The following is a 21,310-nucleotide window of genomic DNA, read 5'->3' as shown; positions in this document are numbered from 1 at the left end:
CTTTCTCTCAAATTCAGGTCAAGTGTTTTAAAAAATAGAAATAAAATACAAATAATGGATTATATGATGTGTCCTCACTGTCCATGTTTAAGATTAGATACAAAGAAGCCAACTTAATTGAATCACATTTCAGGGAATACTACTGTCTGTATGTACAATAGGCTACTGTCATTCAATTAAATCACTAAAATATATATATATTTTTATACGTTTAGTTCATCCAATATCCGGAAGCATTTCAGAGTGTTGTGAAATTTGTTTGGTCACATTAGAGTGTTACATTTCTTCGGTCTGCACAAACGAACAGCTGCGATTCTAAACAAATAACTCGCAACATTCTGAACGTAACCGCTTTAAAACTGGTAAATTAATTAATTATAACATGTTTTCAAGTACTATCCCTATTAAATGTATCCATTTTTTAATAGATGTTTATAAATATACACTTTTTAAATTAAAAAAGAAATAAATACATATTTTCTAAGATTGAAGACAATGATGGACTTGCGTTTGTAAATTTACACCGCGAGAGACGCGACGCTCGCTTAAAGTCTTTGATTGGTCGACTGCCTGGCGACGTCACATTCCATTTGGAACATTGAAAAACGCGACGCGCTAGTTTGCAGCAACTGTAGATGGGAGCGTCATCATCACTCGCGCGCAGGTCAGGTTTCACTAAATGAACCGCGGCTCCTCGTGCAGGCAGGCCCACGGTAACGACAATGGCGACTGGAAAAATCACTCACCTTTCCCGCTTCCTTTAAATATTACCGCGGAAAACGCCCTGGAAACATGCCCTGTGAGTAATATCAGTGTGTTGGTGGTGACGCGCGCGCGTCACGGCATCTTTAATAATAAAGGATTGAAGATGGCGGAGTTTTCTCCGGTGCTGCCTCCGCTGCGGGACGATGGAGGAGGAGGCGGACGGTACGGACAGCCGCTATTCCCCAAATCCCGGTGCGCTTCGGAGTCGGACAGTGAACTGTTTCAGAGTTTGGCCCGCACAAAGACGCGCTCGTACGGCAGCACCGCGAGCGTCACTGCGCCGTTAGGAGAGAAATACACAGAACACCGTGTAACGGATGGGGACACACTGCAGGGTATAGCGCTCAAATATGGTGTTACGGTAAGAATATGAGCCACACATTAATATAATCACACACACATACAAGGATCCACGGCCTAGTCATTTCTCCACATGCTCAACATTGTTGCACGTGCCTTTTGGGCATCATATTTGGCCAAATTTTTTCTCCCAACATTATAAACAGCCATTTTTGGGGCCTTTGTCGTTGTTTGACATGTTTCAAAACCTAGTTAACTCTTTAAAAAAAATCCTATGAGATCCCCACGCCGTCTACACTGGATGCGTCAAAGTGCATTTGTCAACTTGTCGGTAGCGCGAGCGCGTCAGAAATACAACGCGGCATCGTTTTCCATAGCAACGCCTCTTTATATAAGTGTCCGATCAGCTTTCTGTAGCACAGCTGCCGAGGAAAACAATAGCAAGCATTTAGACACGATGAAGCATGATATGCCTTTTCTTTTTCTAGAAAAATGAAAATGAATGCCTTTCGTTTGCTGATTGGCTGCGGTTGGTTTTAATGGCTAATTTCTGTTTATTCAAGTTTATTCAACACTCAAATATAGCCTGATTTATATGAACGTGGCTTTCACAATCAAATGTCATATGAATGTCATGAGGCATTCAATGACATTTTTAAATGATAAGGGCTACCCTGAGCTGTTATATATGGGTTAAAACATGCTTTCAAACTATGTACAGGTGCTGGTCATATAATTAGAATATCATCAAAAAGTTGATTTATTTTTAAAATTCCATTCAAAAAGTTACACTTGTATATTATTTTCATTCATTACACACAGACTGATATATTTCAATTATTTATTTATTTTAATTTTGATAATTATAACTGACAACATGGTATTTGTTGGTCAAGAAACATTATTATTATTATTATTATTATTATTATTATTATTATTATTATCATTATCTGTTGCATAGGCTGTGTCCCAAAAATGCTGTGACTGATAATCCACATTTTGAGCAGTCTAGCCAACTAACTATGATACACCAATGATGGTCATGTTGGGACTTAGTACAAATATAAGATATGATTGCTTATGATGCCCACATGATGAAACTCGAGATAAATGTTAATTCACTGATCCATAATACAGAACTTCCAGCCATGACTGAGTGTGTTGAGAAAGATTTGGAGATCTAATGGATTTGTAAATGGAATAGTCTGGAGTCATCTAAGGAAATCGCATATTTCATTATAGTTATAGTTATATTCATGCTTCTTGAAAATAAGTAAATTTTTTAAGTTTTCGTATGTTCATATTTGACCTTTATTTACACAGATGGAGCAAATTAAAAGAGTCAATAAACTGTTCAGCAATGACTGCATATTCCTGCGAAACACACTCAATATTCCTGTTAAGTCAGAAAAACGCTCCCTCTTTAACGGACTGTCTCTGGAGTCGCCTGACAGCGAGGGAAGCATGCCGCAGGAGTCGCCGTGCTTGAGTCAGGACATGGACGCTCCATCACCCCCGCCAGAACCAGCCGCCCCGGAGCCCAATACCCGACCCGTGCAGGCAGAAGAGCTGTCAGCTAAAGACTACTTACACCGGCTGGACTTACAAATCAAACAGTCCAAACAAGCCGCCCGCAAACTGAAAGAGGATTGTGGGAGGTAAATGAACCTTTGACCTGCATGATCTTCTCTTTTATTTTAATAATCCTACTGACCTCCTTAATAACGATGAACAGAAGCTTTGTACCAAACCTTAGAAAACTGCAAAAAATGCAGGTTAAGACCGTTATAATCATCATTCATTGGTTTCCAGAAAAACGTTAAGCAAAGCAACTTACATACATAACTATACATAAATGCAATCTCATTTCTAAATGAAGGTGATTCACATGCATGTATTTGCCTGCATTCAGTTCAATGCATTAAATCAGTGCTGCAGATCTTTATGAAGTGAAATATCAGCTTCAGTGTTACTAAGGTGATGACTAAGGTTGCTGGTCGATAAATAATATAACAAAAGCAACATCTGTGGTATTATTTTATCTGTAAAAGTTAACAGTGACAGTCAACCGAGAGCTTGAATATCACTTATAAAACTTGAATTATCAGGATCTGTATCTGCCGATCATAATGCAGATTTTTGTAATTGTTATTTTTATTTATTGTAAGCATTCGATTTTTTTTATGTTCAAAAGCTTACATCTTTTAATTTGTTCACTTTAAGCGGTGTAAAATTTATTAAAATTACTTATAACTTTACGACAACAGAAAGTCCATTATTTTATTGTTTTACTTGAGTGCAATAAATATTTTGGTTGAAAAAATTAGAAGCGTGTGAGAGAATCGTGATCTCAATTCCCATGGGAAAAATCGGGATTCACTTTTTAGCAAGAATCTTGGAGCCACTGCTGGGGTAAGAAAGAAATCTGTCCATCAGATCCATCAATCTGAAATACTGCAATTTTAGATTCAACTGAATCAGTCAGCCAGATTTGTTTGCGCGCACATCTAGTGGCTAAAGCAGCAGTGTTTAGAGAGAGGCCCTTATGTCCTCCCTCTAGTTTTAGGACAACAAATGTTGTTTGTCATATATTCTTAGACAAACATACACTTAACATTTTTCTCAGAGTGAAACCAGTCAGGGTTGAATTTCCCAAAATCATTGTCAAAAAGGACATAAAAGCACCAAATAAGTAGTCCATGTGAGTCTTGAACTATATTCCAAATCTTTTGAACAATAGCTTTTGAAAAGGACAGAATAAAATTGCAGTATCCAAATCATAGTTTAATTTCAGCGTTTAATTCTTCTGGAGGTTCCTCATGCATTTCTGGCAGTTGAGTTAGTGTTGAGTGCTTCTCGTTCTGTCGTGAGACACACAGGCACCAATTGTGTTTGCTGCCTTTGCTGTTATGATTCAAATCATGACAGAATTATTTTGATAATTGGGTGAACCATTACTGGAATTCATTTCCTGTAATGTGTTCTCTCCTCGTTCGTTTGATAATTGAAAAGTGATTGATGGAAATGTTCCCTCAGTCTGTGGATGATATACGAGCTGCGTAAATAATCATGAAGCTCTGGAAAGGAACTAACAAACCCTCAGTACATATGCGCTTAATCATGCTTCACCTACACGCTCGCACTGAAACGCCAGCGTCCTTTACACGCACAGAGCAAACAGAAGTGATGTTTTAGTTATATCAATTGCTAAAACATGCGACTGAGTCATGGAAATGATCAATGGCCAGCGGTGATCAGCAGTTGTTGTTTCTCCACATACACTCCCAGGAAATGTCAATCCAAAATCTTCATTTTGGAAACATTTATTGACCGGCGAACATGCCGGTTTCAGTTTAAACAAATTTCCTGTTTGGGGATTACAGGAAGTCAAACAAGGCTAGAGTAAACGTTTCCCTGTTTGGAGGAGACAACTGACCCTGCAAGGGTTCTTTGAACAGATAGTCCACCCCAAAATTTAAATTCAGCCATTGATTCACCCTCATGTCATTTCAAACCTATTTGACTGACTTTCTTCAGTGTAACATAAAAGATGATGTTTTGAATGTTGGTAACCAAACAATTTCAGTTCCCATTCACTTCCATTGCATAGAAAAAAAAAAGTCAAAGATAAGTTAACTAGATGAACTCTTTCTGCAGTCGAGGCCACCACCTCCATCCCGGAGCCTGCCATTTTCCCTGACCTTCACACAAGTCTGGTTGCGTGGGCATTTTTGCTTCCAAAGCACTTCGACACAGCTCAAGTTCCTTAAGGGGAACATCTCAGGTTACGCATGTAACCATGGCTCCCCGAAAGGAACGAGAAGCTGCATCTCAGTACCATATACTTCTAGCATCCTTGAGAAGTTTTCCTAAGAATTGTACTCTTCTGTATTCTGCAGCATTTGGCAAATCGTCATAAATCATACAAGTGCTCCATGCATACAAAAATGTAACTTTTACACATGGTGCAGAGTATACATACTGCACACTTAAGTGAGCTCTGGGTCACAACCCATGACTGCAAAGTGGACCGAATGAAATTGATGTAAAATACAACTAGAGCTGCATGATTAATGTTAAAATGAAAGAGTAATGGTGTGATTATGAAATCGGAGAGGCTGCTATTGAATGTCAAAAATGTGTGCACGCAGAGTGAAATGCTTATTACTTCTTTGTATTACAATAGTAATATTTCTTGTTCTAAAATGTATTAATGAAAATCATCATTATATCAAATTGCTCAAAAATAGTGTGAATGTGACCTATGACCTTTTGAGGTTTGAGTTGAAAACCCACGTTAGTATTTCAGTCCTAGATTAACTGTTCACACACACAAATGCTTAGAAGAAACCTTTTTAATTTATTTACTATTTTGATATTCTGTACAGATTCACTTGCCAACAAAATGGCCTCAGTATTTCTACAGTGTTTGATTCCAGAAAGAGCTTTTCAAGTAATCTGCAAGACAATTTCTGCATTTTATTTCCCAAATCACAATGTTTATTGCAGTGCAGATATGAACATAATTAAGCTTATTTCTAACGTTCAGCGTTTTTAAATCTTATCTTTCATTAGATAAAAAAAGGAGTCTAAAAGAAGAAAACCCATCAATTTTTTATTTATTTATTTAATTTTAAAGTTGAATGTTTGCTATTGACTATATAGGAACAGTTTAAGTTTATATCTAACGTGATTGACAAAAAACATTTACAGTAATATTTAAAATAAATTTTCAGTTCTTTGAAGCCTCATATGAAAGTGACACATTTGCTATATATTCAGCAGTTTTTTTAAAACATTGTTCGTATGTGTTTAATTTCAGAGAGGAAGATGACCCAGCAAACTCAGCCTCATCATATCAGGAGATCTGACTGACTCTTCATCTGTTCACCTGCAGCGCTGACAACGACCCATCATCATCTTCATCCTTTTCTTTTTACACTACTGTTACCAAAACTGTAACACCGGACCACATGCCATACTCTTGTGCTGAAGCTCCATCATTGCCGCCTTCAGCAGTATTATAGAGGTTTTATTTCTGATTTTTAGCATCATTGATCCTTCACATACGGTCATTTCACATAACCGTAAAGAAGCTACAGCTGAGTTTGTCTTCTTTAGGAAGAGCAATAGCCGTCCACATGTAGATCAGAAAATTGTAACCTCTGCTCAGATGAAACCCTGTTTCTGCAGTCTGTCCAGTGACACGACTTATTAGATAAAACATCACAGATTCTGTGTGGCTGCCTTCTGATTTTAATTTTTTGTTTTGTTTGTTTATTAAAGCTTTATGTGTGGGGTTGAAAGGGATAAATTATACTGTTTTAGAGTGAATGTTGTTTTTGTGTGTTTGGGTTTAATAAAAATATTTTACTGTGCAGTTTGATTTGGATTTTGCAGAATAAATGCTTCTGTTAACTGAGAGCTTCTTGTCTTGTGGATTAAAGATCTGCAACAAAGTTTTTGGGTTATTTTATGATGTATCTCACCACAGAAGCTTTAACTAACACACGAGGCGGTAGAGATCTGTTATAACAGCCCTTTGAGAAATAAACTCATGGCAAAAAAAAAAAAGGAAGTTAATGAAACTTGAGGATATATAGATGTCTATATCTGTTAACATTCACCTGACAATAATTCTGATAGTGAGTGGAGCTGCATATTTTGACAAGACTTAATATTTTCTAGAACTGACGTGATTTTCACAAAATTGCATTATTTTATACAGTATATATCAGATTGCAGGGATAAGGCACAATATGTCAAACTGCATGTTGAATATAAAATGAAGCAAATGATCGTGACTGACATTGATTTCTCAGACCCTGATTGCCTTAGCTTCTAATGCAGTGGCCTGAGAAATCATAAATGTGAAGATTGATCATTAGCCATAAATGAAAATACTAATCTGAAAATACCTGTAATATATTTGTGTATTCACATAATGATATCAATTTTGAAAGATACAAAATCACTCTTTCTTTCTTTCTTTTTTTCTTTCAGCATTAAATTCATTTATAGAAGGATCAAAACCTTAAAAAATGACAACCACAGAAGTTAAGTAATTAAAGAAAGGCAATGTTTAATAGATTTTTGGAAAAATCACGATATTTACATTTAAAAATATTTGATTTTTTTTGCGAATCTATAGCATGTGGAATATACAGAGTGAAATAATGGAGAAACAAAACCAAGAAACCCAAAATTAAGATACAGAAAAGAGATATAAAGATTATTTACTGCCCCCTATAGACTGGGAGACAAAATAACAACAGAGGAGGAAAGCAATTGTTTTTTTTTTTTTTTTTTTTTTGGTTAGTTGGTTGAGAAAGAATAATACAGGTTTATCTGCTTCATCACAAAAGAGGACAAAATGATATACACCATATGTGAATGAATGTTACATACAGATATATGCATATGATGCTGTAAAAGTCTATTGCAAAAGACAGGTGCAAATTTTCTAGTCATACCAGAAAATCCACTGAATTTCATTCTTCTAGGTAGCCAGTGATGTTATTCTGTCCTAATGTGTAAGAACACTTACTTCTCTTGTGATTTGTGGCTTATCTAGAACTAGATTGTGTTCTATTGCTGACTGCACTCAGAGAAGATATTGCCTTCTGGAGGGAATTATTCCACAAGGAATACTGTCTGATTTGCAGACTAAATCTTATTTATGAAGAGCTAAAGCATTAGGATCTGTGTTAGTATGCCCGGTCCAAGTATTTAGTAGATAGTCTAACTGTCACATGTGAAGCTGGACGTGTGGTTCCTACAGGCTTCCGTAGATTCTCTTGATGACGTCACCGTCCTCCTTCTCAAGGATGCCTTTGTCGATGTATGCGTCCACCTGCTGGTCCATGAAGTCCCTCAGCTTAGAGAGGTCATAGTCTTAACAAACCAAGAGGATTAGCAATAAGGATTATAATAATGAAAGTATTTAAGTAATATTACAGTTATATACAGTTATATCACGCTTAAAAAACAATTTAAAATAATTTAACAGAGAGAAATTATATAAAAAAAATATATTTGTTGTTTTAGATAACTAAAAATATTCAATAAAAATTAAAAAAATTTTTTTTTTTTGATAAATCTATAAAGGAGTTTCTATATAATATAAACTAGTTTATATAAAACTACAATATCTAGAACAAATAAATACATAAATAATAGTGCTACAGTATTTCCCCCTTAAAAATGAATGGTTTGATCTTTCAAATGTCATTTTTAACAGAGAGACATCACAAAAAAATAGACTTTTTTTCCTTTTTTTATATTTAAATGTATATTTGCCTTATCAAGTTTAAAAGTTCAACTCTGCAGGACTCTTGTCTTGGAAATAAAAAATATTGTTCTTTGTTTAAACTACAAAAATATTAACAGAATAATGTGGTGTGGTGTAATAACATGTTTTAGCTCAATCTGGTAACACTTCAGGTCTAAACACCTAAATGTTAAGAGTTACATAAATCAGTATGCAGGTTAAAACAATGTGTTTCATGCTAAATGGAAGGCTATAACCTAGAGTCATTTAAACAAATGCCTGAAATGCAGGAGGCAAGCCACATTATGACCTGATTCTTTTTTCCTTCTAGAAATTCGTCCCCTTGGAATTATAAGGTTCTATCTGACATTTTTGTCAAAATTGAGTTATTCACATATTCTTATTCTGTGTCAACGTACTTACATTATGTGATAGATTTTTTAATGTAGTGTACATAATGGGACATTTTATAAAAAAAACAAAAAAACAATAAGGTTCTATCTACACAGTCGAATGGAACTCGAAAACTTTGAAGCTCAATATCTCAAAACTACTCAGAATGCAGATAGAACCTTATCATTCCAAGGTGACGAATTATGTTCTCATTATAAGTGGATGTCAAAGATCACCCATAAATGCCCGTAGTGTATGATCTTCCTGCTTCTCACAAAGAGATTATACATATTGACTGCTTCTCACAAAGTGTGTGTGTGTGTGTGTGTGTGAAAGTGTTTTGGGTACATTTTGTGGGTTGAAATAAAAAATGCTGGCTATCAGCAAAGCGTGTGTTGGTGTTTTTTTTTTGCTTGGGCTGTGGCAAAATGTATAGACCAGTGGATTCTTCCTGACCATTGACCATTACAACAGAATACGACTGGACAGTAAGTCCAAAATATTAAGTGGCACAACTATTTTCTACATTGTCAATAATAATAATCATATTTTTTGAGCTGCTAACCAGCATATTAAAATCATTTGTGAAGGATCACTGAAGACTGGAGTAATGGCTGAAGTAATTTCAGCACCAAATCTTAGTGTTTCTATATTTTTAATTTAATTGTTCTTTTTAATGTAAGATATATTTGGGTTCAAGGTTAAAAATGGATGATATAGACACATTTCCAGTGCAAATATTTATGAATTATAATAAGAGCTTAAACAAAACTTTGAGCTTTAAAGTTATGTTTTGCCTAGCTGACCTCTACTATAAATGAATCATTATAATTCCTTATCACTCTATAGTTTGAGTTTATCAGTTCAATGAACTGAACAAAAGGCTCTGACACAGATTTTTTTGTGAGCAAAACATTCTTCCTCACCCCCCCCCCCCACATTTATCTTAAAATAACGTTTAAAAAATGTAAATAATAAAAAAAAATTAACACATCATTGAATTCGATAGAAAGTAAAAAAATTACAGTACTGAACATTGTCCTAATAATAAGCTTATGCAGAATATTTTCTTCTATCTTTTGTGATGAATATGACCTGGACACATCATCTAGATGATAACAGGCTGCCTCTAATGAGTCTGTTTTGAATATGAATAATAAAACAAGAGTTCTCATCAGAAAACACACTCTCATTTTCGGAGCTGAGCAGATGATGCCTGAAGAACACACACAGTTTTCAGTCTCATGCTGGCAGGTATACAGAGAGGAATACACAGATCTTACTGTATACTGCTGTATCAGCCAAACTCATCAAACCCAAGCTTATTCATGAGCGCTCTCACCCACGCTCACTTTAATAGCAAACTAAGAGTCTTAAATTTGTCTGTTCTTCTCCATGTTTTCGTGAAACTGTGTGTAACCTTGGGTTAGGGAGAAACCCTTTGACAGCTGGAGTCTACTAGAAGTATAGGATGGTATACTTGTGCCATTTGTCATTTCCAAAATCTAGCAACAACTTTGTCAATTCATTTGGAGCAAATATTCTGTAAAATGGGTGTTCATTTATTTTGGCAACATGCATAGATCTACATATAATTTAGCATCTTTAAATTGGGTCATGCATATGATGCTGACCTATATAAACACTAATGTGACCACTAATCACCATGTAGAAACTGATGCGCTAATGCAGTTTCATTGAAACCACCTATAATAAAAGGCAGAGCACACATCCTGCTGGCTTCATCCTGATTAGAGCTCATAATCTATTCCAGTTCACCAGCAGAAATAACAGAGTCATGACTGAAAGGAAACGGGTTTGCTGCTTTACTTTTGATGAACATTTACCTTCTTTGTTGCTTTCCTTGTTGTGTTTTTTCAGCCATTCAATGTTCTTTCTGATTGCCTCCAGATAACTCTCAGACTTCCCAGGATGACCTGTCAGACAATATTATTATTGTTATTATTATTTGGCTCCAGCGTCTCTATGACCCTATTGCACAATTAGTTTGGAGAATGGACAGTAGTATTATTATACTATATTTTTTTCTAAACACATTTCTATATATATTTCAGCATCTTCTTCATTGTTTTCTACTTTGTCTTCTACTTTAATAGATTTTTAAAATAGATTGTTTGTTTAAATCTATCTCTTTGTATTTCTTCTTTTTATTATTATTTATTATTAATATTATTATTATTATTATTATTATTATTATTATTATTATGCTCCATCATCCCCACAACCTCATATACCGTAGGACAAGCAGTTTGGAGAATGGATGGATGGATGCATGGTTGGATTTTCTTTTCTTTCTCTTCTTCTTCTTAATGAATAAAAAATACTAATAAAAGTTCATATATACAGTACACACGCACACACACACACACACACACACACACACACACACACATATATATATATATATATATATATATATATATATATATATATATCTCATATACAAATTTTTTTAGATTAGGAAGTGTTCTGTTTTTTCAGCCATTAAATACCAAGCTGTACATTACTGTTGTTATGAGTGTTGCTATAGTAACAAATAATTTCCGTAAGTGCATAAGTTCTGAATTGTCATCTCATAACTGTGGCAATTCAAACATGAAAGCAGCATTAATGTATAATGGGTTTGTTCTAAATACTTCTCGGGTAATAATCAACAGTGATTAGAACAGCTTTTAACAATAATGTTCAGTGCTTTTCAAAGAAGCAATAAAAGTCTCCCTGAGCAGGGCCTGGTGATTTGATTTATTCCATTGTTTGTTGAGTGTGATGTGTTACGGCTGCTGCACAGGCTCTCTATGGGACTGACTCTCTCTTACACTACACTGCAGTCTGACTGGAACCACACATTAGTGATGATTTCTGTATTTGATACAGGCTTACCAGTATATCTACCTACACTCAGTTAAACAGCTCAATTACACCAGCAGAACCCATAAACATGAAGAAGATTCAGGATCCCTGTATTACTCACTGATTTCAGCAGCACTCTGGATGTCTTTGGTCGAGTCTTTCAGAGACTCATGCTCCTTCTGCATTTTGGCAGCTTCTGTTTTGGTGTTGTCATCATCCTCCAACACCTTTCCTGGAACGAGGGAGCAATGATGAGGAAAAAACAGTATAGTGATGCCAAAGTCTTCCTGAGCAGAATCTGCAGTGTTAATCTGTGGTGGGTCTGGGTTACCTGTAGGGGGTGTAATGCTGAGAGGAACCAGAGACTTGCCCAGCTTGTTCTTGGTCTGCTGGGCAATCATTGCATCCAGATTTTCTGTGTGAAAAACAGAATATTTATAAACACACTGACGATGATGTGAGCATTAGAAGCCTTTTGAAGTTAACACTATACAATAAGGTCACATTAGTATAAATTTGCTACAGTGTTTATTAATTGTTAGTTAAAGACACAGCTGTTCATTGTTAGTTCAGTGATGTATTAGATAGATTTCCATATATAAATGTGGATGTACCCTGTACTCATTATGCGTTGTGTACACACTTTTGTGTCTTGGAGCTGTTTGCCAATGATGAAAGCACATATTAGGGCAGAATGATAAGCGCTTCATCTCATGTTTAAACCACAGCAGATCAATAACCAGCCGTTTCCTGGCAACACACCCTGCCATTCCATTTAATCTCTACAGCTCTGTCATCATGTGGCACAGGTTGCCAGAGTAACCCCATTATTACACAGTAGAGATTTCCAAATTGTTATCTGTGTTCTATCATAAAGCCCGTGACCATCTCGTTAGAGAAACAGACAGAATTAATTACACGGAATGAAAGAGAGAGGCAACAAAGGACAGAACGCTGGATGAATGAAGCAGGAAGCTGTTTGCTTGAGCAGATGTCTTGAACATATATGGGCATTAGACGGACATGGCTCATGTCCCTGTAAAATACCACTGATCAGTGATGATTAGTGACACAAAGTTAAAAGGGTTTTGATAATTGCAAAGTTAAAGAAATATAAACAAAAATTCATCCAATAAAATAAAATTTTGTGAATAATATTTTTGTGCAAAATCCTTCTTTATTCACTAAGCACCTGCAATCAAGTTTAACCAGACATTTGCATTCACTTTTGCTGTTGCAGCATGGGAATGCAAAAATGGTTTTACTTTGAACTCTTATTTACTGGTGTAGGACTTTATGCTGTAGTTCTCTTCGGTTCATTTAGGCTTTATTCACAAATCTTATTTGTGCTAAAAATAATATTAAACAATTATTAAAATTCAACATTATACTTCAAATCTTAAAAGCATGTTTAAAAAACAACAACTTAAGATAATATATTATTAATTAAATAAAAGTCCACTTAAGTGTACTTGAAGAAAGTACAGTTTCATGACTCTATTTTCCATAACTCTTTTAAAAAAATCTAATTTGTGTTAACATCTAATTAAATTTTTTTACTTTAAAATACAATTTAAGTCATCATGTTTTTCGTAATCTTTTGTTATGCTTTAATGTAGACTTATGTTGATGTGTTGTCTAAGATATTAAAGCATATGTAAAGTACTTAATTATAATTTTAACTGTAGTGTTACTCAATATAAAATTCATGTACTATATTTGAAGTACTATACTGCAATCCTTGTGCAAATGTGTAATTACAAATATTAATGAAATTGGTAATACTTTTAAATGTGTGTTCACGGTGTGTGTGTGTGTGTGTGTGTGTGTGTGTGTGTGTGTGTGTTCGCTGCTCTGTGTGTCTGCACTTTGGATGGATTAAATACAGAGCACGAATTCTGAGTATGGGTCACCATACTTGGCTGAATGTCACGTTATGTCACAGATAAATAAATAGAAGAATAGAAGAGCAGTAAACACACATAGGCATAACTCGAATAATAAGTACAGTAAACATTGCAACTATTCGCATTACAAACTAGTGTGTTTTTGACACCAGAAGCCTTGAACATTCAAATGAAAAATGGTCTTACCCAGATAAGACACTCCTTCTTCAGGTGTGATGCTTTCATATTTGACCATCATCTTCACAAAGTCGATCAAGGTCTTCATGATGGTGATCAGTGTTTCTCTCTCCTCTTTATCTTGCTCTGTAAAGCCAGACAAGAAGGATGTGATAGATTAAACAATGAGGCCAGACTCGTCGGCGATTCTCTCAGATCGCGTCTTTGCTCATTCACACTGTGTGATTGTCATTCAAGTGAACGAGCACTGATTTGCCTGTGATTTCGGCCATTTCTCAAAACCTGTCGGCGAGCCAAAAACTGGGCTAAAACCGTGCAGTCTGAACTCGGCTTTAAATGGCCTTTTATGTAGTTAAGAGTTTATTATGTAAGTTATTTTACTTTTTAGATTTTAAGTACACTACAAGAGCACATTTAACCCAGTTAATTTCACTTATTTTTCACAAGGGAGGTTTGTGGTGAACAGTATCCTCTGCATGTTGTGCATTTATATCATGCTTTTATATCATGTTCGATTATATTATGTTGTATAAGTGCATTATGTTTTGTGTTGTATTGTTTGTTATATTGTGTGCGTTGTCTACCTGAGTCGAGACTCTTAAGGAGTCTGTAAAAGTTGGGGAAGAATTGAAGGTCCTGCAGTCCGTCTTCTGGATTCAGTTCGTTTCTGTCGTTCCCATCGTTCACAGCGTCCCATGAGTCTTCAGCCCTCACTATATCATCTCTGCTCTCCTCCTCCTGCTCTTCGTCACCATTATTATCATTACCACCATCCTCATCATCATCACCTTTATCCTCGTCATCATATCGTCTACCGGGCCTGTCTTCCTCATCCTGAAGAGAAGAATCCATTCTTTTTTGGAAACTGTGGATAAATATGCAATAGGTAGAAGCAAACAAACACACAGTCACACACTCTTACCATACTGTTCTGTGTATCCTTTTCTGCATTAACAGGGTAATCCATACTGAGGTCTCCAATTATGTTATCTTTGGCATTTTTGGTGATCAGATCCTGCAGGGCTTCAGCAACCTCATACTCCAGCGTCTCTGCCTGACTGTCTGTGATCTGACGGACAAACAATAGAACACCTGCTAGAACAATCAATTTCACAACGGGATTATTGTATGACAATCTATTCTCCGTGCTATTTATGATGGTTAAACTGGAATATATTTCCCTTGAGGAGTTAATACATTATGAATGATGTGTATTGCATGGCTCATCAATATCAGAATCACAATTTGAATTTCTTACTAGACCCAACTTGAGCAGTTTAGACACAATTCTGTCAAACACTCCCCGGTCATCCTCTTCGTAGATTTTGTTGGCGATTTTCTGGACGATGTCATGAGCTGTTAGCGGGGTCCCATCCAGCTGCCGAAAACTTTCAGGATCATCTGAAAAGGAACACATTCAAATACCTCACATCACTCCAATTAAACAAATGTATCAAAACGGATTATCAAGGGCAGTTCACACCAAGGACGATAACATTAAGTATAAAGTTTTAATAATTGTTGTAATTGTATCAAAATAGGGATGTCCACACCACAACTATAATAATAATAATATCATATAAATAATATCATAACGATTTTATCCAGATGATGAGTGATAAAAACATAGACAGCATCAGAATCCACATGACTTTAAAGAGCTCGAGCATTTAAAGTCTAAGCTTTAAAAAAAAAAAAAGGATTGAGTACAATTATATAATAAACCAGAATGATCCGGTTTCTTACATAACTGAACTGTATCCTCTTTTTTCCCTTAAATTAAATAGTCCAAAAGAAATTAATATTTCATGTCCATTTATTTAACAAGCCTTTTGCCTCTAGGTCCTGATCACCATGTCAGGTTTATTTCACAATTAATACCAGCTGACTATCCCTTACTTATTTTGGATAATAACCAGGGGCATTTCTAGCCTTTTATCTGTACTGGGGAACAGGTTTTTTGATGCTTTAATATACACTGTTATGGATATAACTTGAACCTCTGGGCCTCTTGTCAAATCAGTGTAATATATTTTTGTTCAATAATATTTCTATATTGTTTATAATATTTCAATAATATTTTGGAACCTTTGTGGTCTTGAAATGTAACTTTTTGTTATTATTATTATTATTATTATTTTTTTTTTTGCCAGGAATATAAGTGTAATATATTTTTGCTCAGTGATATATATTGCTCAGTAAAAAAAAAAAAGCTGTGCGCGAGACGGAATGGAATGTGAAGTACCAGTCATGTAAGTTTACTCTCTTTAAGTACACTTAAGCCGAGTTCAGACTGCACGATTTTCAAAGTAGTCGGGTCACTGTTCTTTCCACACTGCATGGCTATCTTAGCCAGCATTCAGTCACTGCTGTGTTTACACTGCACGATGGATCGGCGACAGAAGGTTTCACACTGCATGACTTTACAATAGGAAGAATCGCCGACAACTCTGTCTGGCACGCATACTACGTTTCACAACCAAACACTCGCGAGATGTGACAAGGAAACAGCGCAATATCACATGTGCAAGACCGGAGTTTTCACGTGAGACTGGGATAGCTCAGATGAAATGTCAAATAGCTGACTGTTTTTGCAAACTTTTTGTTATTATTATTATTATTTTTTATTTTTTTGCCAGGAATATAAGTGTAATATATTTTTGCTCAGTGATATATATTGCTCAGTAAAAAAAAAAAAAAAAAAAAAAAAAAAAAAATATATATATATATATATATATATATATTTGTTTATTTTTTATTTATTTTTTATTAATATTTATAATTTTCAGGGGATTCTATGATACTATGCAACAATTAAACAATTTTTTATGAGCTTTTTTTTTCCACAGACACTTTTGACCACAAAGGTACCAAGTGTTACTTTTTTCTTTTTTGACACTTTAACATATGCAAATCATGTTCATGATTTTTTTTAACTTGTGTGTGTGTGTGTTCACATAGCTAATGTGACAAAACTCATCAAGTGCCATCCCATCCCTTTCCAATGGAGCCAACAATTTGCAAAATTCAAAAGATAATTTTTCTGACCAAACTAAAGAAGCCCATAAATGAATAGTTGATAAACTGTATGGACTGTAGGTAACCTAAATATCCACCTCATCCAGCACTCTTTTTCTTTGCCATAATTTTATTTTCTAGTGAGTTGTACTTGAAATTACTTTATCAGAAATTTACAAGCTCAAAGCTCTCAAAAAGCGAGAGGAGTAGCAGGAGAATGTGTGAAACAGAGATCTGAATGTTGGCGCTGAAATCTGCCAGCAATTATTGTCTGTCTGTTATAATTCCTGTAACCCAGTGAAAGCACACAAAAAAACCTCCCTCTCTGTTATCTGCCATTATCTACCACAGAGATCGACTTACACTGCCTTGATCGCTTCCAGTAAACTCACCATCTGCCTGAAATGTGACACTGATCAAATGTCTGACGCTTATTCTGACAGAAACAGAGTGAGAGGTCTTTGATAGTCTGAGGGCCTTTATGACATGATATTGTCCTAAAAAAAGACCTTAAGCAGTCATGTTGTAAGTTCACAATTAAGTAACTATTTAATCAACAGTTTAATTGAGCTGCAGAAACTGCTTGTCCTTGGACAGATGAATAAACACATGACTGCCCACATGTACATATCAGCAACACCTCTGTGTTCAGAAACTGTGTAGCACCTATGACTCTGCAGATCCTTTGGAAGGATCCCAATGATAGAAACGAGCAGTGTGATCTTAATTTGCACAGCACAATTTAGGATTTTCATGATTTTGTCATTTATGAATCACAAATCACAATAAGTCACAGCACAATTGTGGCAATGCAAGGAGGTTGTTTGAAGGAAAACAACATATATGTAAAAAACTACATTTAACCCATGCAGCATGCATTATTAGTTAATATAGCAATTTCACATGCAAATACTGTTGGTTATCCAATCATAAAATAGGACATTTGCTTAGAGTCCACAACAAATGTTAGGGTTAATTGTAAGGGTCATAAAGTTAATCAATCAATAATTTTGCTGTTGTGCTATTATAAGGTTATAGGTTTTTTTTTTATTGTGTGTGTTTAGTCTGACTTTGGGGTTTAATGCTAAAAAACATCCAGTACAGCAGCCTGTCGAGGGATAATCCTCTGATTCTCTCTCTCTCTCTCTCTCTCTCTAGCTCTACGAAATCCTTCTGATTGACCTATGGTGTCTGCCATCTGTTCCTGTATTTATGATCACATAGAGTCATATATGGATGGATTAGTACGTTCAAAGTGGAAGGTCGTTTGGCTTTTGACAGGTCACAACTAAAAAAATTGGATGTTTTACTTTTTCTTGACAAGAAGACACAAGCTATGCTCAAAATAGAGTATTAACTGGTTAATTGGTTAGTCTGCATGAACCAGGTGTAAGAACCATTTCATTGTGAGATACTGTTTTCCACTGAGTGTGCTCTTTGACAATCAAAGAAAATCTGTGTGCAAACAATAGTGTACACAGCGCACATCAGGGGTGAGGAGGGTGTTTAGGTGGGTGCGCCTAAATAAACCAGGGTGGGAAAAGTGTAGCGTATATGAAAACTACATATTAAATTGGCTACAGAAATTCAGCACAAAGGTTCAACACACAATGCTTCTAAAGCACTGATTGACATTAATTTCAACATTTACTAATACATTATTACAATTAAAAGTTGTATTTGTCAACATTCAGAAATTAACAAATGTTAAAGGAAATTAATAAATATTATAACAAGTTGTTAATATTAGTTAATAATGCATTAACTAACGTTAACTAAAAGAAGTTTATTATAAAGCATCACCTCAGTCTGAGACAACTAGGCTTCGTAGATAATCTTATAATCAAGTATTTCTTGATTATAACATTAAGGACCACAGAAAGGTGCACGGCAGTTTTTGTGGAGAACAGTATCTATCCACAAAGGACACATCTATCAAACACTGTACCTGTGCTAATGATGCTTTAAACATGCTTGGCTCACAAGTTTCCAATCTATAAATCCATCAAAGGCAGGTGGTCTGATTTCATTTGAAGGTATCAAAGGTAGGTGGGCTCAGGTGGGCAAGTAGCTTTGCCACTGGTGCACATTGTACATACTACTACAGTATGCTATTCTGAATAAGTCTTTGTTAGCATATTAACTGTAGGTTTTACCTTGGTATTTGTAGTCCATCCCATTCTTAGTAGAGTCATAGTCATCAACCAGTCTTCTGTTTTTGGTACTGTCGGCCTCATCAGTACCGTATCGCTCATCCACAGAATCTGAGATGGGAGTCTCATTGTTTGACTCTTTGGACTTCTCAGCCAGAGACTTAAGGAAAGTGATATCATCATCCTCAGAGCCTGACTCTGCCTCAGCTGGTGGCGTTGGCTTGGGTTCTGCACGGATGAACAGCAAACACTTGTGAGCTATCGATCACTGCGAAGCGCTATGTCTGCATAAGACCATGTCTCACCTGTCCTCCTGATGCTATCAGCTTCTGCAATCTGTTGGGGAAAAAATAAAATTAAATAAAAACACAGTCTTGACTTTTGCTTGATTTCTAATTTGAATTTATTTGAACTTAATACATAAAACATTGTCTCTACATGGTCAGAAACAAGGGTACAAAAGTGGTCACTGGGGAGGTATCCTTTCAAAACTTACTTAAATTAGTACCTTAATGGTACATATTCGTACCTTTTAAAAAGGTACTGCCTCAGTGACAGCTCTTGTACCTTTTATTTTCTGAGCGTGTAGTCTTGTTTTCTAGTAAACAAATGAAGGTATGAAGTATATTAATATGCCTTTAATTAACAATAAGTTCATATTTCTGAAATCACACCTGCTGTTCTAATGGCTTCTCCTCAGTCAGCTCACGGTTATACATGCTTTTATCTGGACCGGGAAAGAAACACGCATACACATACACACATTCAATAAAGGCAAAGATCACTGATGGCAGATCAGTAATTGCTGTCCTTCAAGAGACACCACGCAAAAACAGAATTTCTTTTTGTGTTCCACAGAAGAAAGAAAGTCATACCATTTAGAACAATATGAGACTGAATAAATGATTACAGAATATTTATTTTTGGGTGAACTATCCCAAATATACTCACACAGGATGACAAAAACACTGACAAAAAAAAAAAAAAAAAAAAAGTAGGCCTATCAGTAAAGTATCAGGCTCAGATTACTATTGGTGGGTTGTTACATTGTAACTATAATGTAAAGACATTGTAACAACATAAATGCAATTTTGGATAATGCACATCACCTACGGTATATGATTATAATTAATAATTTTAATAGAATTTTAAAGGAACCAATACACTGTACGTTACACAAGACTATTTTCACCCTAAAATAAAAATGTTAATATGCATTTTATTCACTCTGTCTATGGTTGTTCAGATCTTTGATGCATTTAGTTGCAGTCCAAACTGTCCAAGAGAAGCTGCCTCCAAATAATCTGATTACAGGACAAAAGATTACAGGCCTTTGACTGGGGCTAGAGCTTCCAATACAATAAATGATGAAAACATCCACAACAACAGCATAATAATCTACGAGGCCTATATGAAGCATAATTTAAAAACAAATTTTCACGTTGTGCGTTTTTGTTGTTGTCGTTGTTCCATTCAATTAGATTAATCTTCTAAATCAAATAATCCATATTTTAGAATATATTGGACCGATGTATTGGACTACAGGCTTTTGGCTATTCAGTAACTCACCGTCGGGTCCGGCAGGTGTGGGAAACGCGTTGATCTGCGATATTACAGCAAGGATAACCACAAACCCTACGCGTTGTGACGCCATTCTTCAGCTGGTGTCCAAACTGCCGGTGACTTTCGAGATTTTTTTATATTTTTTTATCTTTTTCTCTCTCTGTTGTCCTCTGTGAAGATAAAGGCGCCGTTGGGTTGGTTTCGTGGAGCGCGCTGGTGTTGGCTGGATGCCGCGCGCTCTCAGCGCCTCTCCTCTGTAATCGCTAAGGCTTTAGTTCTGCGGGAGCTGTTGAGTCCCTGCAGTGCTGAAACCAGGTCGCTGGCTATATTTAACAGGGTATAAGCTGATGGGAGCTCCTTGTGTATAACGGGCCCTGACTCCTGCAGCTCATGGATGGATGGAGGAGGAGGACGGCACGGTCACATCCGCCAATGTGCGTCAGTCTGAAGCACCTGCGTCACACACGCATCTCGCATTCATTCATGATGCGGGGCAGTAAACGACCGATGAGCACAATAAAGAGCAGATAAGAGAGACAAGACAACACTCTGGAGAGAACCGAGTTTTGTCAGGTAGCTACACATGCGTCGGTTGGGATAGATAGATAGATAGATAGATAGATAGATAGATAGATAGATAGATAGATAGATAGAGTTAGATTCGAGATTTTAGATTCAATAAATTATTTGTAAAATACATGCAAAACTTTACCTCCATAAGAATGTGACATGCTAACCTCACTTGAAGTTTCTGGACGAAAAACCCCCAACCTTGTCCTACAAAACTGTTTACAGATCAGTATACTCAGATGTTAACCCATGAGCAGTTAGAAAAATGTGATTAGAATTTTTGTTCCAAGGACAGAATTGACTGAAATGATTCTAATTTAAGA

The 21,310-nt window shown here is 35.8% G+C and overlaps 2 protein-coding genes across 2 annotated transcripts; one reads left to right on the top strand and one right to left on the bottom strand.

Moving 5' to 3' along the window:
- The first annotated feature begins 597 nt into the window (after positions 1-597).
- Positions 598-6,489, top strand: LOC113061872 (lysM and putative peptidoglycan-binding domain-containing protein 2-like). Its single transcript, XM_026231352.1, has 3 exons — positions 598-1,126; positions 2,389-2,723; positions 5,888-6,489. The coding sequence occupies exons 1-3, from the start codon at positions 680-682 to the stop codon at positions 5,934-5,936; spliced, it is 831 nt and encodes a 276-aa protein (XP_026087137.1). The 5' UTR covers positions 598-679; the 3' UTR covers positions 5,937-6,489.
- Positions 6,490-7,358: 869 nt separating this feature from the next.
- On the bottom strand, positions 7,359-20,874 carry LOC113061870 (secretogranin-3-like). Its single transcript, XM_026231351.1, has 12 exons — positions 20,424-20,874; positions 19,529-19,581; positions 19,160-19,190; positions 18,858-19,082; positions 14,942-15,084; positions 14,606-14,752; positions 14,268-14,517; positions 13,693-13,809; positions 11,931-12,014; positions 11,721-11,831; positions 10,576-10,665; positions 7,359-7,959 (listed from the first exon to the last, which is right to left on the bottom strand). The coding sequence occupies exons 1-12, from the start codon at positions 20,506-20,508 to the stop codon at positions 7,841-7,843; spliced, it is 1,455 nt and encodes a 484-aa protein (XP_026087136.1). The 5' UTR covers positions 20,509-20,874; the 3' UTR covers positions 7,359-7,840.
- Positions 20,875-21,310: the final 436 nt, after the last annotated feature.

Source organism: Carassius auratus, chromosome 43 (genome assembly GCF_003368295.1).
Source record: "Carassius auratus strain Wakin chromosome 43, ASM336829v1, whole genome shotgun sequence".
Taxonomy (NCBI): domain Eukaryota; kingdom Metazoa; phylum Chordata; class Actinopteri; order Cypriniformes; family Cyprinidae; genus Carassius; species Carassius auratus.
Note: the sequence above shows the minus strand (reverse complement) of the source record. Positions and strands in the feature narration are given on the sequence as shown.

Coding starts and splice junctions, on each gene's coding strand:
- LOC113061872 (XM_026231352.1), top strand. CDS start 680: ATGAACCGCGGCTCCTCGTGCAGGCAGGCCCACGGTAACGACAATGGC. Junction 1,127..2,388: donor CGCTCAAATATGGTGTTACG/GTAAGAATATGA, acceptor TTATTTACACAG/ATGGAGCAAATTAAAAGAGT. Junction 2,724..5,887: donor CTGAAAGAGGATTGTGGGAG/GTAAATGAACCT, acceptor GTTTAATTTCAG/AGAGGAAGATGACCCAGCAA.
- LOC113061870 (XM_026231351.1), bottom strand. CDS start 20,508: ATGGCGTCACAACGCGTAGGGTTTGTGGTTATCCTTGCTGTAATATCG. Junction 19,191..19,528: donor AGAAGCCATTAGAACAGCAG/GTGTGATTTCAG, acceptor TTTCCCCAACAG/ATTGCAGAAGCTGATAGCAT. Junction 11,832..11,930: donor CAGCATTACACCCCCTACAG/GTAACCCAGACC, acceptor CCCTCGTTCCAG/GAAAGGTGTTGGAGGATGAT.